Source organism: Buteo buteo, chromosome 3 (assembly GCF_964188355.1).
Source record: "Buteo buteo chromosome 3, bButBut1.hap1.1, whole genome shotgun sequence".
Classification (NCBI taxonomy): Eukaryota; Metazoa; Chordata; class Aves; order Accipitriformes; family Accipitridae; genus Buteo; species Buteo buteo.
Window position 1 is genome coordinate 61,234,810 of NC_134173.1, and position 17,516 is coordinate 61,252,325.

Consider the following 17,516-nt stretch of genomic DNA (forward strand, 5'->3'; position numbering starts at 1 on the left):
TTGTAGTTCTGGGTTTCACTCATAACAAAAAAGGCCCCAACAAAAAAAACCTGAGGATGTATGCACATTGATTTCTTACTTGACTCTTAAAAATCTTTAATAGGTCTTCAGAAAACCTCTCCTTCCCTGCTCTTCCTTTCCTTTTCCTGCTTCTTTCACTCATAACAAAAAAGGCCCCCACAAAAAAAGCCTGAGGATGTATGCACATTGATTTCTTACTTGACTCTTAAAAATCTTTAACAGCTCTTCAGAAAACCTCTCCTTCCCTGCTCTTCCTTTCCTTTTCCTACTTCTAAGTAAAACTCAAAAAAATAGGATATATGAATATATTTTTCTAACAAATCCTTAAAAGGTTTACATCAAATAATCCTAAAGCAGTGCTCTATCATTCACTGAATCTTTCAAAAAAAATCAAGATAATTAAATAACTTTCTCTTAAATCCTTTTGTTTTCAAAAGTTTCACTAGCACCTGATTTAATTCCTCATAACAAATCTTAAAAATCTTTAAAAATCTTTAAAAATATTTTCTTGCCTCCTACCATCATAAATTCTTCTGTAACACAGCAAAAAGAAATGCTGGTTTAATGGGGAACACCCAGTAGCAAGTTTTTTTCTCCCTGTTTAATTTTTTCCTGGCTATTACTAAGATACTACATAAAGTCAGATATCACAAAGCATAAGGTAAGATGTGATAGGTAAGTGTTCTTAAAGAATAAAGGGGAAAGGATAGGGAAAAGATAAAGGCTTTATAAGAAAGTCAGAAAAAATAAAGCTGAAAACGTAGAGAAAAAAAGAGAAAGAGATATCAGTAGAATGAGTAAGATTTTGAAAACAAATAGCTAAGTAAAATCATCATGGTTAAAAATTTGCAAATGCTTGGTGACATTTCTGCTCTTTAGAAGGAGCATAGAAGCTCAGAGTAGTGAAATTAGTTGGAATCTAAAGTTATCTTGAAAATACATGGGATTTAAGATACTAAGAAAAGCATTGAGTAACTTTTTGAACTGCTACATGATGACTAGTGTCTTCCATTAAGATTTCCTGGTACTATTTGACTTTGAGTTTGATAAGCAGTTTTTTCTCTTCAACCTTGATATCTCTGTTTCAGACTGATTTTTTTCTATATTTGATTTATGAATTATGAACTGTACCTGTAGTCTTGTTACACTGCTTGCACCTTGTACTCATTTGTGTCTATAGTACAAAGGTCTTACTTTAGAAATTCCTTTGGGATGGATATTGTCTTAGAATGCAGGACTTCTTAATGGTATACTAAAATCAATTAAGTCTTAAAAATAATTTCAATCTTTTCCTCTTTGTGACTTTCTTGGTGTATATAGTTATATACCTGCTAATACTCTAAATATTCTCTGCAAATATTCAGTACGTTGGAAGAAAAACACTTTATTTCTTCATTTTTTGATGTAAGAAATTAAACCACTGTTCAGTTTGCCTCCACTGATCATGATTGCTGAATAAAAAGATATAACCAAACATTATGGCTCTTCACGGAAAAAGAAAAAACGGATGGCTACTATAAAATTTTTTATACTGAGTTTGTCTTATGTGATAGGAGTTAGTTCTTATTTATTTCTGGGGTAGAAGTCCAGGTTCATTACAATGAAAAACAAAATTCCAGTGACTTGATTAGAGATATTATTTTCAATCCACTTCGTACTCCTTCAGTAGAATTAAGGAGTCTTTAAAATTTTTTTACACTCACTTTGTGGTCCTTTTAAGACCCCCAGAACTGTAATATCATGTCAGCAAAAGTGAGAATCAGACTTGATTATGCTTGGCACTAATAGATCAAGGATTCTTCTCAATTATATGTGACAATAGAAACCTTTGCTGTATCAATATCATCAACTTTCACGTTTATTTTATTCTTTCCTTGCTTCTGTCTTAAGATTTGTTTAGAAATCCTTGTACTCCTTGTTCTCTATTGCCACTGAAACCAGAAGTAAGATTCCCATTATTCTCAGGGGTATTTAATTAGGATTCATGTGTACTTCCATATTAAAAAAAAAAAAGAATAGAATAGAATAGAATAGAATAGGGCAGGGCTAGTCAGGGCTGACCAAAAGTTAAAGCATATTATTAAGGGTACTGTCCAAATGCCTCTTAGCATTTCAACATATACCACTTAGCACATCTTTAGACAGTAAAAGTATGCTATAAAAGCACTCACAAGAAGATCTAAAATACCTCTCATAATGTTTGCATTTACTGAAATAAAAATTTTACAGCCTTAAGAAAGAAAAGATGCAGTTGAAATGAACTATAATACAATTCAATAGCACTAACAGCATTACTAAACTGAATTCTTAGTGTATGAAACACAGATAGAAAATACCAAAAATGTCAGATTATCCTCTACTAATGTAGTTATGATTGAGCTAACAGTAGTTAAATACTTAAACAGAAGATAAACAAGGGAAAAAAAAATCACATTTAATTTCCATCCCGATTTCACATCTGAAGATGACAGATCATACTAGAAACTGTGATTTAGTATCCACAAGAATTGCTACTGAATGCTTGGCATTTGAAGTTTCTACATTTAACTGAATGAAAGTGATTACGGACATCTTTTTCCCCCCCCAATTTCTGAACAGAGGAAGAGATACACTTACCTGAGTTTGAGTGCTTGGTTTCATTCGAACTCAGGACCAAAAGACACTATGTTTCTCTTCCAACTATCATATCTAAATATATTTCTCAGTAGCCTATCAAGCTGCATCTTAAAAGTAAGCTTTTCACCCTTCAGCTACTCCTTCCTTCTACCAAAAGGCTTAATCGCTCCAAGAACAAGAACTCTCCTCACTTCTCTCCCTAATGTATCTATTTCTATATTATATACTCATTTGTCCTTATTTAAGTTCTCCACATACTGGCATTCACTTCCTGAAACATTTATCCTGTCTTACATTTTCTTTTGTAAGGTGGGATAATCAGAACAATGTAACACCATTATAGTTCTTTTATTAATCTGATTCAGTCCAAATTCTTCTGGATGAAGGAACTGTAATAATGTACAGTATTCCTCATGAGATCTCAGTACTCCTTTATAAAATGATACATGTACTTCCCTACCTTTAATGTAAGTATTTCACCAAATGCATCTAGGGTTCCTTTTTCCTCTCTTAAATAGTCAGAACACAAAGTCTTCTCCTCTTCTGTGATTTCCAACTAAAAACCTTAGGGAAGAAATTCTTTGGCCAGCCTTTGACACAACCTACAATTATTGTTGAAGTCCAGATAGCAAGTGTGGTAGCCTAATTTACACCTAGCAGTTTAATTTTAGATAGAGACCTCTAATTCTCTCTTTACATCTCTAACATACATACACTTCAAAAAATAACAGTTTAGGGAACAAAACAATATTGTTATTATTTACTCATTCTGAAAAATCTTGTTCACAGAACAATCCTGTGGAAGCCAACAGTACAACTCTTATTCTGTAGTTATAATTTGCATCAGTGCTAATGCATCATAAACCAGCACTATTCTGATCTCACTAGCAACATTATCAAAAAAGCCTGCAGTGAAGACTACATGTACAGTACGTTTTTACCATTTTAAATATACACATATATGATATAGTAAGTTTTAGTAAATTATTTTTAGTATATTAAATTTTATCTTTTTAAGAATTAATTTGCATAGATTTGGGAGCATAATTCTTAAATTATTATCAAAAGCACAGGACAAAATATATTTCCAAAGTAAGAACTAATTTTTAAAATCTATTAAATAGAGAAAGAGTTGAAAAAAGGAATTTACATAAACTTCTTCAGTAGCTCTTATATATAGTTCCATAGTAATTTAATATGTAGGGCAAGACAAGTAGTTTTTATACTTTTGTGCATACTTCATTGTCAAAGAGAGGCTAAAATACTTCACTAGAAACCTACAGGAAACTCCACAGAAACACTTGCTGAGTATCTCCCCATAATGGAGATTTCTTCAAGTCAATTAACAATAGTCTCACATTCACAAATATTTCTTCAAAATATTTCTGTGTCTTTGTAATGAGGAATATTATATGGAAGACCATTACAGGTTATTTAACAAGGGTCATTTCATATGTTTTCATGGCTGTTTTAAGTATACTATCAAATACTGGTGTTTGCCAAACAAAAATGGTGATTTTTTACTCAGTATATGAATACCTACTTTAATAGCATACACACACATACTGTTCTGTGGGTATGATACAGTAAAAAAATATTTAAAAGATTTTGTATAAAGAATGCTAGCAGAATCAAGTCTTTAAATGTGGCATGAGGGAAAAAACTGCACACAGAACTAAGTATGGGCTTTCTTCTCCAGTAAGGTCTATACAAGACTGAATTCAACTGTATGTGGGCTGTGGTACTTTTTAATACCTATGATACTACTTCAGTATGTGACAAATAAGCACCATAACATTATTTTAACAGTGTCTTGGTCTCTAATTTTTTCTTCTTTTTTTTTTTTTTTTCATAATATAAGGTTTAGCACTTTAATATGACAAAGTAATTCAGAAGTATGTGCCTTACCTATATCTTACATTAAATGATAGGTCAGAGAAGAAAAGGACAGTGAGAAAACAGTGGAGAGGACATTGTAGTTTAATGATTACATAAAGGAGATGGAAGAAACCGTATGTATATCACAGTTACTGCCAAACTTAACTGCCAAATTAGTACACTTTTACATCTTTAAATTAGAAGTGATTATTACAGACCCTCAGATACTCCCTCATAACTGAAAATAAGTCTGCTTTTTTTGACTTGACCAAAGATGTGCTGAAGTGAATGCACAGCCATACAACCAGTACAAACCAAACTCTATTAATTAATTTATACCAGTTGACAACCACAAAAATACTTCAGATCTGCACTGAAATTAATACAAATTAAATACAAATAATGTTTAATCATTTCTGTTTCATATGCAAACCAAATACAGTGCTTGTTTTTCAGCTATCCTATTTAAATTACATGTTTTAAAATTTTGTAGAACTGCAGCTCTGTTGTTTCAACAGGTGTTAGTAAATGAAACTACAATAACTTATACTAGGTGAGTATCTGATCCAGCAGGACAACAGATTCCAACGTAAAGTTGTCTTTACAAAATATCAACCATATGAGACTTCTACAAATTTCCTGTGCTATAAAAGATGTTCCTCCTCCATATATTTGTGTTTATAAATTCTTCATGCACAATAGATTAGCATGTAACAATGGATTAGCACAAAATAAAAATAAAAAATACATAATAAATAGTATTCAACAACATTAACCTGCAAAATTAAACTGCTCCTTCCCTGAATTTGTCTATGTTTAAAAACATACCACATGCAATTTTTTATGAATGTCTGTGCTGGTTAAATTAAGACATTCCAGCATTGCTGTTTCTCATGTTTCAGGTATCGTCATTTACCTTTTAACACAATAAATAATGCTTTGTTTATACTCCAAATGTTGTTCATTATTAGTACTTTAGCATGTGGATTAAATCATCTGAATATAGGAACATATCAAATCTTTAGCTTTACTACTTTAATACCTGCAACTGAATTCCCTAGTGTTTTAAACTTTGTTTCATTCATTGATTTCCTGTTTGATAGAATAAAAATGTACAGATGTTTTAAAAAGCCAAAATTTTGCTGAAGATTTAAGCAGAACGGAGATGATTAAAACTGCATCATCAATTAGTTTAGAACAAAGCAGCTATTTATAAAGCACATTTTTTTATGCTATAGTTGATTATGTCTAAACACATATGCAGAATAGATTAATATTTTAATCTCAATTCTCTAAACTCTCATCAGTTCTCACACTAGGCTTGATAGTGAAATAAAATGTCATATATGCTATAAAGTGGCATCAAAAGAAAATTCCTTATCTTTCCCTTTTTTCTTTTTATAAATCAAATTAATTTAAATTACTATGATAATATTATTATTATTAATTTCATTTTTCCATCTGGGTGCCCCACTTGAACTCAATTTTAGGCAGATTTAATCCCTTTCCCTCTTGGTTCAATTACATTTCCTGAATGGATACCTGACCTTTCACTTTTAATTTATACAAAATATTTTTCCATAACTACATGGGCACAAGTAAAATAATATCCAATACCTCTATGAGTAACAACTGCAAGTTCTTTAGTTCTTTCTATCTGCTCAGCATTTCTTGGTCGTCTTCTTGTGCTTTGTAAATTTGCTTGATGAAGGGAGAGTGCTTCCTTGGAAGTGGCCGACTCCAGAACTGATTTTCTTATATTCATAGCTTGCACTTGTTGCTCTTCAGAAGGTTGTCTATAGGTGGTCACTGCACTGGATACAGCAACATCAGCTGATGTGCTAGCAACAGTAATAGCACCAGTAGTGGCCGCAATACGCTCCTCTAACTCACCAGTGGAGGCAGTTTTGATCAAAGTGGAAGAACCTGTGGGACACACAGTAGTACTGGATGCTAACTTTTTCTTTTGAATTGTGTTTTCCTGATCAACCTAAGAGATTAAATTTCCCTCTGTTTAACATAGTAAAGACAACTGACATGAAAAGAGGAAAGTTGATTTGCTTTATTTAAAAATTTGAAGTAATCAGAACATTTTTTAATACTAGTGAACATTTTGTAATTATAATGGTATTACACGTTTAGTTTTAAATGTCCTCAAGAACTTATACTATAAACTTTTGTACCAATCAGAATGACAGCACATAATTTCCACCCCTGCAAATTCAGTCCTGAAATCTGCATGGCTAGAGCAAAATATACACCTGTATCATTAAAAGGGACCCCATGTGTAGAAAAGTGATAACCACCCTATCGAGGAGTGAAACAGCAGCATTGTATAGTAACCTAGGTAGCAGGCAAAGCTTTCATACTCCAATTGCTAATAAGGCTGCCAAATACATTCATACATTTGATTCTTTTCATCAAAGCTTGACAGGGCTCTAAAAGGTCATTTAGACTTGATACAAGGCCAAGGGTAGATGGATAGTAAAAGGTACACATTTAAACAAAACATATAAGCATAATTATCTATACTTGATATTGGACAAAGGCTGCATCTGTAATTCTCTTTTTGCTCTCTGATTCCTGTAATAGGCCAGATTATTTTACTCAAAAAACCCAACCACACAATGTTTGATGAGTTAAAAAATTGTCCGTGCACTGCTTGTGAAAATATTAAGTTAACATTTCTAACTTGTCTAGTACCTGAAATATATAGCCTATGTGGGACTTTTTAATACTTTCTTAACCTTTTCATCCTCCCCTGTTACCCAGATTTGGCTGCAAATGTTTGGAAGCCAGGTCTCTCACCTGTGAGCATTTAGAACATCTAACACAGTAGCAATTCCGTCTTGACTGGAACAAATAAATGACTAGGCAATGCATAATAAAATTCATAATAACAAATTAGCATAAACAAAGTTGATGTACATGAACTGTACTATGTTATATAGTATATATATTATCTATAAAACATGGCTTTTTTATTCCATAATAATGATTAAGGGGCTCTTGAACAGTCATTCAAACAATATTCCACATTTCTCTTTTTACTTATGAGCTGTCCTCTCATACAGGCTTTGAGACTTGTCCTTTAAGTTTAGTGAGTGATGACAGGATGGAAACAAATCAGAGTTTTTGCACTGTTAGAAGAACCTGTACACTAGAAAATGAAAATAAGACTCCCAGAGGAACTGAGCAGTATATAGCACCTTTCATACACAAGGTATATCAAATCTCTTGACAAAATTATCAAATACTGTACTGTATAAATAAATGGAACAGATCCTAATATCAAAAATACTCAGTCTTGCTAATAAAGTCTCTTTTGTCTACCATAGAAATTCTAGGCTGAAAATGTTTTATTTTGCGATACTATTAAAAAAATACTACCATAACAGAATACTTAAGCATTATACAGACAACTAATAAGGCTGCTGTGGGTATATATTATTTTTGCTGTCTTACATTTAACGTCTTAATATCTGTTATGCAGTACAGCACTTCTAAATCATACAGTGATAAGCACTAGGTAAAACTCCAGGTTTATGTGTCAGGGACTGAACCAAAAACTACTTACGGTCCTATGATGACAGTGGTATAAGTAGCTAAAATAGACCTAGACATGTTTTATTCTTTATTTCAGAATAAAAGAAGAAAATTGTCACAACAATGAATAATATCAAAAACTAGACTAGTTATGATTCAGGATACAATAAATTTTGACAGACTGGTATCAAGATTAAAACACAGAAAATACAAGTGCACGGTCAAGAGAGATTTTGGAACAGGATAACGCTGATTAAAACAAAGAAGACTTATTGCATGTTACATAACCACTACTATTAAAGCAAAATATATGTGGATGTATCTTTATCATGCAAGCAAATGTACAAGAACAGGCAGTCACCTGCTCCCAATATTAAGCTCAAAGCAAAATTATATTCAGAATCTCAGTCGAATGGCATGTTATGTCCTAATGCTTTAAAAAGGCACAGCACTTTAAGTTCATCTCAAATGAAAAAAAAGCAAGACAAATTACGCTTACTTAAAGCTTCAAAGCTTATACACTGAAAAGTATTGTACAACTTTGATACAGAGGCAACTTTCAAGCAAAACACCTAACTTCTTAGGCTTCCCCATCCACTTATGCTGCAAAAAAGAACTCATGCAAAAAATCAGTAAAAGGTAAACAGCATGGTGTGATTTACATGGGAGACTTTAAGACAAAAATTAATGTTATGTATAAACAATCTGGTAAGTATCAACTACTGCATAGAATAGATGCATTCATGTTTGCCTAAATATAATTCGTAATCTGTAAAACTTGAACTCTTGTGTCTTAGTATTCTACAAAAACATGTTTAGACCAATTGAAATACCTATGTTGTACGGGCAATGTAACTTACTCTCCACTTCACCCATCTGCAGTCAAATTTGACACTTCAGTTTGTCAAATAGACTATTTTTAAAATTGTAATTTTCTACATGACAAAAAAAACCCCACCACATATTATTTTCCCTTAATATTCTGGTTGGAAAGAAATAAAATAATAAAGAGAAACTCACAATGAAAAATGGTACAAGAAGGAAGAAAGGAAGATTTCTGCTTTTCAGATAACATTTAAACCAACAACTTTCAGTCAGCTGAAGTCAACTCAGAGGTAGGTCATCACTTTGAATTCACAACCAGCAACTGAGAAAATTTGAGGCTTGAGGAACTGCCAGGATGCACCATGGGAAGAAGCAATAAGGATATGGAGGCAAGAAAGAGTAATTGTTGCTTGGGGCATGGGTTCATAAAGACAGGGAACCTGACGAGCTCAGACTAAAACAGTCTGAGACCTACTAGACTGGACAACCATTTCTCTAACTGAGTCCCTGTGGATGGAGAACAGATTAAAATCAGTAGAACTGTGGACCTTTCATGTGTCAAGTTAGACTGCTTAGGTGATGAAAGATTTGAAGTGGTATTTACACATAAAAATTCACAACTATGTAGAAGTGGAAGGAGATCAAGCTGATGATCTACAGAGCAATTCAGTTCAGAAAACTAGTCTGAATGAACCACTACTCAAAAGTGGTGTAACTGCTAAAACTTTGGATAATGCAAACATACGGAAGACCCATAAGCCTTTCTCTTTATATAGGAGCGGAGTTTGCTCCTGATTCCAGGATCATTTTTAGTAAAGGCAAGAGGCAAGAGCCTTTGACATGTGCCTGAGACAAAGCTCCAAAAATAGATTATGAATCTGTGCTACATGCACACACTTTGCATATGCAATATGCTACAAGCATACACAGGATTCCTGTTGTAAACATGATAGCAAAGGAAGCTTACCCCAGACAAACTCATAGCAGAAGTTCTCATTTAAATTATTCTAATGGCCAACTTTCTACAAGTAATCCCTGAGGGAATAAAATAATCTAGGGAGATAATGAATACCTTTGCCCACTCTGCAGAAGCATTCACCAGCAAAAAAATTAAGGCAGAAAATGGTATCGAATACAGTGAAAATGTGTTTATTGATTTTTTCTTTTTTCTTTCCTTTTAGAAGACTATGACTTGGGAATGATTCCCTTTAAAACGGGGAATGCTAGAACAACATATCTTCCCTCTCCAACCAGTACAGATATTTAAAATGTATTTATGTAAGTTGTAAGTAATGTGCCAATACTAAATTAAAATTTAACAATTTTTAGAAACTGTAGGCCTGAAAAAAAGTAGTCACAGTAGTTCACGTGTTGGAAAGCAGAATCAGACAAATGCAATTCTTGTTAGGGAACTTAATCTGAATCTCTATACACTTTTGAAATAAGTTGTTTTCTTAACCAAAATCAATTTATTTCAGACAACACAACTTGAGTTTTATGCTCATTTTAGACACTTGAGCTCTATGCTGTGTTAACATGTTGTGTTCAATCCCAGATTAAGATGTAGATTTCAGCTGTGGCTGTTGTCTCCTATTAAGCCAGAATTGGTTTTCTCTTCCAGTTCCACACGTTTTCACAAGGTAAAGTATCAGTGATTAGTCAACATGCATTAACACATGATTTAAGATTGCGTTTTTTTCATAAAATTAACATAATTAACTACCAATATTTAATTGCTATTCTTTCTTGCAAGATATGACTGAGAATTATGTTTTAGCAGGTTTCAAACAGATAGGATTTTAAGGAAAATTCACTAAATTAAAGTGACAGTGTGAAATTACAAAATTATCATGCTTTCAGTTATTAACCATCGACTGGACTGAAAGAAACTATTTCCAACGCAATGCCATTTTTAAATAAAGCTTTGACATGAAGTATGTTACTGTAACTTGTTACTACAAGCCAAATACTGTAATTCCACAGACTGAAAGCACAGCCAGTAAAACTTGACTGATTCAAAAGCCCACCATTAAATGTCTGAAATGCAACTAAACAAGTTGATTCATAAAGAAGTATTTGGCAAAAGTTTTAAAGATTTTCTAAATTTGATTTTATTTCAGAGACAACTGATGAACAAACAAATGTTCTAATACTATTTATTTGTCCACTGGTTAGTAATACCATGCTGATTTTGAGTCAAACTGATCAAAAAGGAGTGAATATTCTGTAGTGTGAGTTTGGTTCATACAACACTGGGATTAAAACAATTTTTATCCACAGGATCATAGAATACCTTAGAGCAAAATGGACCTCAAGAGGTCTCTTGTTGTCACAACAACCTAAAGCAGGGTCAGTCATGATGTCAGACCAGTTGCTCAGGTCTTTATCTATTCCGGTCTGGAGAAAACCTCCTAGGATGGAGACTCCATAACCACTTTGAGCAATTCACTCAAGTGCATGACTTCCCTCACAGAAGAAAAGATTCTCTTTATATCTGTCCTGAAGATCTTGTTTCAAATTTTTTCAGTTGTCTTTTGTCCACACACCATGCTTCACCATTAAAAGCTTGGCTCTGTCTTCTAAATAATCCGCTTGCAGGCATTGGGAAGCTGCTCTTAGCTTTTCCCTCTCCTCCAGGCTGAAAAAGCCCACCTCCCTCAGCCTCTCCTCACAGGGCAAGTGCTCCAGTCCCCAACCGTCTTGGTGGCCCTCCACTGAACTTGCTCCACTGAAGAATTTATCTTTCTTCTCATGGGGCCCAAAACTTGATGGCACTATCCCAGCCATGGTCACAGGAATGTTGACTAAAGAACATCCTTCCCTCTGATCTATTGGCTACGTTCCTATTAATACAACTCACGATGCTGTTGGCCCTCTTTGCTGCCAGGGCACACTGCTGTCAGCCACATCCTACAGGGCCTTTTCAGCAGAGCTCCACACTATCAGCCAGTCTTGTTGCCAAGGGTTCTTCTTACCCAGGAGCAGGGCTTTACATTTGCCCTTGTTGAGTTTAATAAGATTCCTGCTGGCCCATTCCTCCAGCTCGATTATGTCCCTATGGATGGTAAGCCTGTCCTCAACTATATTGACTGTTGACTGACATTTTGGTGTCATCTGCAAATCCAGTGAGATTGAACTCTGTCACCGATTCAAGCTCATTGACAAACACGTTGAACAGAACTTGTACCAGGACGGACCCCTGCAGTACTCCACTTGTTACTGGATTCTAGTAGAGTATGCCCCATTTATGACTATCGCCTAAATTTACATGTTTTTAATTTCAGCAGTGGAAGAACAGATGAAAACTGGCAAACTGAAAATTGTTCATGAGATCAGATAAATCATATCTAAGGCTGCTAATGTTCAGCAGCTATTCTAATTCATTAGAATTAGTTTTGCTGAGAAGTTCCTGAGAACCAGAGTGAGTTCAAAATGTGAGAGCAAATAGGGATATTCACTATCATCTTGTTTATTCAGGATGAATTCAAGATGCAGGACTTCATTAGTCCCTGAGATACATATGATCCAGCTACAGACTTCCCAAACAAAGCTAAAGGTCTTTAATGGATATGACCTTAAATGGGACTCAGGTCAGCCTGGGGTATTTCCTGTGTATCTTAGTAACAAGAAATAAGCTATTCTACCCTTTTGCAATAAGTAATTCAGAAAGAAGTGTTGACAGTCTTAAGCAAAAATAAGATGTGTATTTCATTACAGAAAAAAAGAGGTGGTTAAAATCATATATAAAATTTCAGAAAAGAGTAATTGTATTGGCTTTGTGTGGCAAAGTTTTGGTAGTGGGGGAGGGGGTTACAGGGGTGGCTTCTGTAAGAAGCTGCTGGAAGCTTCCCCTGTGTCCAACACAGTCAATGCCAGCCGGCTCTAAGACAGACCTGCCACCAGCCAAGGCCAAGCCAATCAGCAACAGTGGTAGCACCTCTATGATAACATATTTGAGAAGGAAAAAAAGTTGCTGGGACAGACAGAAATGGCAGCTGGAGAGAGGAGTGACAACTAAGAGAAACAACTCTGCAGACACCCAGGTCAATGAAGAAGGAGGGGGAGGAGGTGCTCCAGGTGCTGGAGCAGAGATTCCCCTGCAGCCCATGGTGAAGACCATGGTGAGGCAGGCTGTCCCCCTGCAGCCCACGGAGGTCCACGGTGGAGCAGATCTCCACCTGCAGCCTGGGGAGGACCACACGCCGGAGCAGGTGGATGCCCAAAGGAGGCTGTGACCCTGTGGGAAGCCCACGCTGGAGCAGGTTCCTGGCAGGACCTGTGGCCCCGTGGAGAGAGGAGCCCATGGAGCAGATTTTCTGGCAGGACTTGTGACCCCATGGGGGACCCATGCTGGAGCAGTCTGCTCCTGAAGGACTGCAGCCCATGGAAGGGACCCACGCTGGAGCAGTTCATGAAGAACTGCAACCTGTGGGAAGGACTCATGTTGAAGAAGTTTGTGGAGGACTGTTTCCTGTGGGAGGGACCCCACACTGGAGCAGGGGAAGAGTGATGAGTCCTGCCACCTGAAGAGGATGAAGCAGCAGAAATAACATGTGATGAACTGACCGTAAACCCCATTCCCCATACCCCTGCGCCGCTGGGGAGGTTAGGTAGAGAATCCAGGAGTGAAGTTGTGCCTGGGAAGAAGGGAGGGGTGGAGGGAAGGTGTTCTGAGATTTGGGTTTATTTCTCATTACCCTACTCTGGTTGACTGGTAATAAATTGAGTTAATTTTCTCCAAGTTGAGTTTGTTTTGCCCATGATGGTAATTGGTGAGTGAACTCTCCCTGTTCTTATCTTGACCCACGAGCCCTTTGTTATATATTCTCTCCCCTGTCCAGCTGAGGAGGGGGGAGTGACAGAATGGCTTTTGTGGGCACCTGGCATCCAGCCAGGGTCAACCCACCACAGTAATCGCTATATTCCATCTTCATTCTTCTTTCATACGTTCAAGGACTTTCAGTCAAGGCTAATTTATTATCCTTACTTAAAACCTTCCCATAGTTAACTAACTTGGCAGTGACCAGTGTATCCCATTAAGAAGGGGGGTTTTTTTGCTAATAAAATATCTTAATTAACTATTCTCTTTGATGTTCTCAGTCATTAAATATCTGCTGCCTGCAAGACTTTCCAATAAAGTTACAGACCTAATTAAAATGCATTCTGGATCTGTTAAAGGAATTTTCAAGTTAGTGTAGATATAACAGCTTATTTGAGTATCTTAACATATTTTTTTAGATGTCATTCCAGCCTTATTATTTTCACAAATCTCTTTTTTTTATTCTTCATGAATTTCTAATATTTTTACCTGCTCTTAAGTTCCAATTACAGTTTTGCTTCTGTTGATTTTCAAGTAAGTAATAGAAAGGAAAGGAATCCGAAATGCAAATACACATTTGAGACTCTAAAATCAGCATAAATGGCTGATGTAAAACATTCTTTTGACCACATCGATTTTCAGTTCCCAGCTATTCAGGAAGGAAGTAAAACTGTGGATTTAAAGAAATACTTGACTGAAAAAATACAGCTCAAAACAAGTTTCAGGTCAAACAGGCAATGATCCTTGGATTTATCCAAAGAGCAAAGACTCCAAAAAGCTGCTTAGACATAAGTTTAATACATGTACTTTTTGCTTCCTTTTGTTTTCATGTTGTCCACAATTTGTGTTAATTAATTCAGAATTTAATTTTTATTTCTTTTTGGTAATAGAAGGCACTGCTTTGCACTACTACATTCCCTCATGATTTTTTTTACTTGCATATTTTCTCTCTCTCTTTTCAACCTCTTTATTGTTACTTCTTTCTTCTCTTTCTCTCCATCTTTTTATATTAATTTTAAATGTAAATCAAATGCTGCAGTAAGACATATACCAGAACAGTCTGAAAGTAACAATTGGGCATCGACCACAAGTTTTCAAAGATGCAGGAGATAAAGACGTTTGTCATCCTTCATCCTACATAAAAATGCATTTCTCTCTGATTTTCCAGATGCTTCTCTCTGTGAAGTTATGATCACCTGAAATTTTTTTCACTAGACACTGAAAATATGGTAAATTTACGTATCTTAATTTTATCAAACTGATCACATTTGAAAATCAGAATTTCTATCCAGACAAAATCAATCTTCTAGTTTTTGATAATACAGAAATGCCAAACACCTTAACATGATTTATCTTCTCTCCACTAGACTCAGGACATAGACAGAGGACTACCACTTTTTTTTCTTTTGCATGTATCTGTCCAAATGATAGATTTTTTTCCAGTAAGGTATGTTTGTTCAATAGAAAAACAATATGAAAAGGGCTATCGGCACACATGTGGACACTGTTCTTTCAGTTGGCTTAACTTCAGTGAGAAAATACTTTTTGAAAGGCCTATTACTTTTAAGAAAAAAACAAAACAAACTTTAACACAAATGATTGTTTGTAAATAAGAAAGCAGTGATTTGAAGTACAAAACAATTATTTTCATAAGATCATTTGTTGCATAGATATAGTCATGCTTTGCTTTATTCTCAGAAGAGGTACACATCAATGCAAGATAAATCCGTGGAATCCACCATAATTCTTATAAATTCATACAAAAAACTTCACAAATTCTTCAAGACTCTCTTTCAACAATATTATAGGAATCTATTAAATGAGTGATAAAATGCTGGGAATGGAAAGTATTCATATCTATGGGCCTTATTTACTAGTAGTCATCTTACAAAAGAGTACCTTTACTGTATTTGTCAATTAAAAAGCCTTGCCAATATTGTCTTATATATTTATTTTCTTTGTAACTTGCTCTTGTGAATCATAGTGCAACAGAAACATTTATTTACCCTTTTTAAGGATAGGATAACATCAAATAGGCAAATCTTCAAGAATAATTACTATACAGACTATGTACATAGCAATGTATGTAGCAACCATGTAACAAAGGTAAGTCTGTTTCTGTCCCAGGAACTACTTAGGACAAAAGGAAACTGAAGGGATTTTATACATTCTGCAGTGCAAAATATAATCCACTGTGCTTAGCTTGGATGATACACCAGAACAGAACCTCCTGCTCCACTCCTTCATGAAGGGGATTTTAATGACTGGATTTTGGACAGTTTTGGAAAGCATCCTCTTGCAAGATTTTAAGCAGAAGAATCAAGAAATAACAGGGAAAATATCACAACTTTAATTTATTGCTGGTCTGTGTGCTATAACTTGTTTGTTTTTTGTTTTTTTTAAAAAAAGGGTTTAAATAAAGTTAAAAACTATCGTAAAATCTTGTATGTACCTTTTCAAAAAATACTTTGATGTGAACATGTATCATGGATATTTAATCAGAGGTTTCCATAAGTTTAAAATTTAAAGATTCTGATTTCTAATTCTGTTTCTTGTGTCACCTTGGACAAAATGAAATTCACACTTTCTTTTTACTGCCAGAGGGATATTAATATTAGTTGCCTAATATCTGTTCAGTGCTATAAGCAAGTAAACTAACATGCATAAATCAAATATACAGTTCCAGATAGAACAATACTTGCTAAAGCTGGAACTACATGTTGATATGACTTTGACACTCCTACTTTTTATTTTACGATGAAGTTCAGAGGTGTGGAAAAATAATGAATGATAAAACCAGTAATAATCGTCTTTCATTTACTCTTAATATCAAAAAATCTTTGCATCATTGCTCTTGAGTATCTAGGTCAGGTATTTAATCTTTGCCCTAAGCAGGCTAAATGCCCAAATTTTCTATTCTAAATCCAGTGTTAGGCCTCAAGAAGCTATTTGACACAATCTTATTACTAAAGCTTACTAAAATAATTTAAGACTCCAAAAATTTATCCAATGTATTAATCTTCACTACAGGGAAGATAATTTTAAGAGCTAATAATTTTTTTCTATGTTTTTAAATGGATTAGTACTTGTTACAAATAATGTGAAGTTCTCTAGAAAGGCTGTTCATTTACTAGGCAAATGGCAAAGACAAGCTTGCAGAAAAGGTATCTTGCCAGTTTACCTTTATATCAGTCTGTATATGTTGATTGCATAGGAAGGATTACAAATCTTAATACTTAAGCACATCTTTTGCATTGTTTACTCTGCCTGTATCTAGCAAAATTAACAAAGAATGATACAGAAATTCTGAAGACTGTAGCCTAATAAGTATAATTTTGCCATTGGTAATACAAGGCCACAGGATTTGTGTTGATGCCGTGCAGGCTTGCCTTGGCCTGAGGTTGTTTTCACTAGTTTTGATAATTTGTAGTGGTCAAGTGAATACTTCCTGACCTGTTTGTATTTCGGGAATGTTGTGCTCTAAGAATACTACATACAGTAAAGCTCTGATAAGCTACATAGTCACTGCGTAACAAGCAACAGCCCTTTATACTTACTGAGGCTGAGGGAGGCTAATGTGCAACTTTCAGATTTTAGTAAAGAACAATGAGAAAGAAGCATCCTGTCTTAAGAAAATATATAAAAAGAAACAATTGAACTCTGAGACTGAAGAGGAAGCACCCCCCCAACACCACAATGAATATCAAACTCATCCCAGCACAGACCCTTGGATGCTATCAATTCATTGTAATCCCCACCCCAGGGGCACAGTGTAAAGGGTGAAAATAAGACAAGAGAAAAATGGTGGAGA

At 34.9% G+C, this 17,516-nt stretch overlaps 1 protein-coding gene across 3 annotated transcripts in view; it reads right to left on the minus strand.

The window, feature by feature from the left end:
- The window catches only part of CSMD3 (CUB and Sushi multiple domains 3), a 749,348-nt gene that overhangs the window by 460,493 nt on the left and 271,339 nt on the right, over positions 1-17,516 (minus strand). Inside the window, exon 7 of one of the 3 annotated variants that reach the window (XM_075024387.1) lies at positions 6,133-6,441. The exons of the other annotated variants lie outside the window; for them this stretch is intronic. Coding sequence (XP_074880488.1) covers positions 6,133-6,441 — 309 coding nt within the window. The remainder of the gene's footprint in view (positions 1-6,132; positions 6,442-17,516) is intronic. 3 annotated transcript variants of the gene reach the window in all.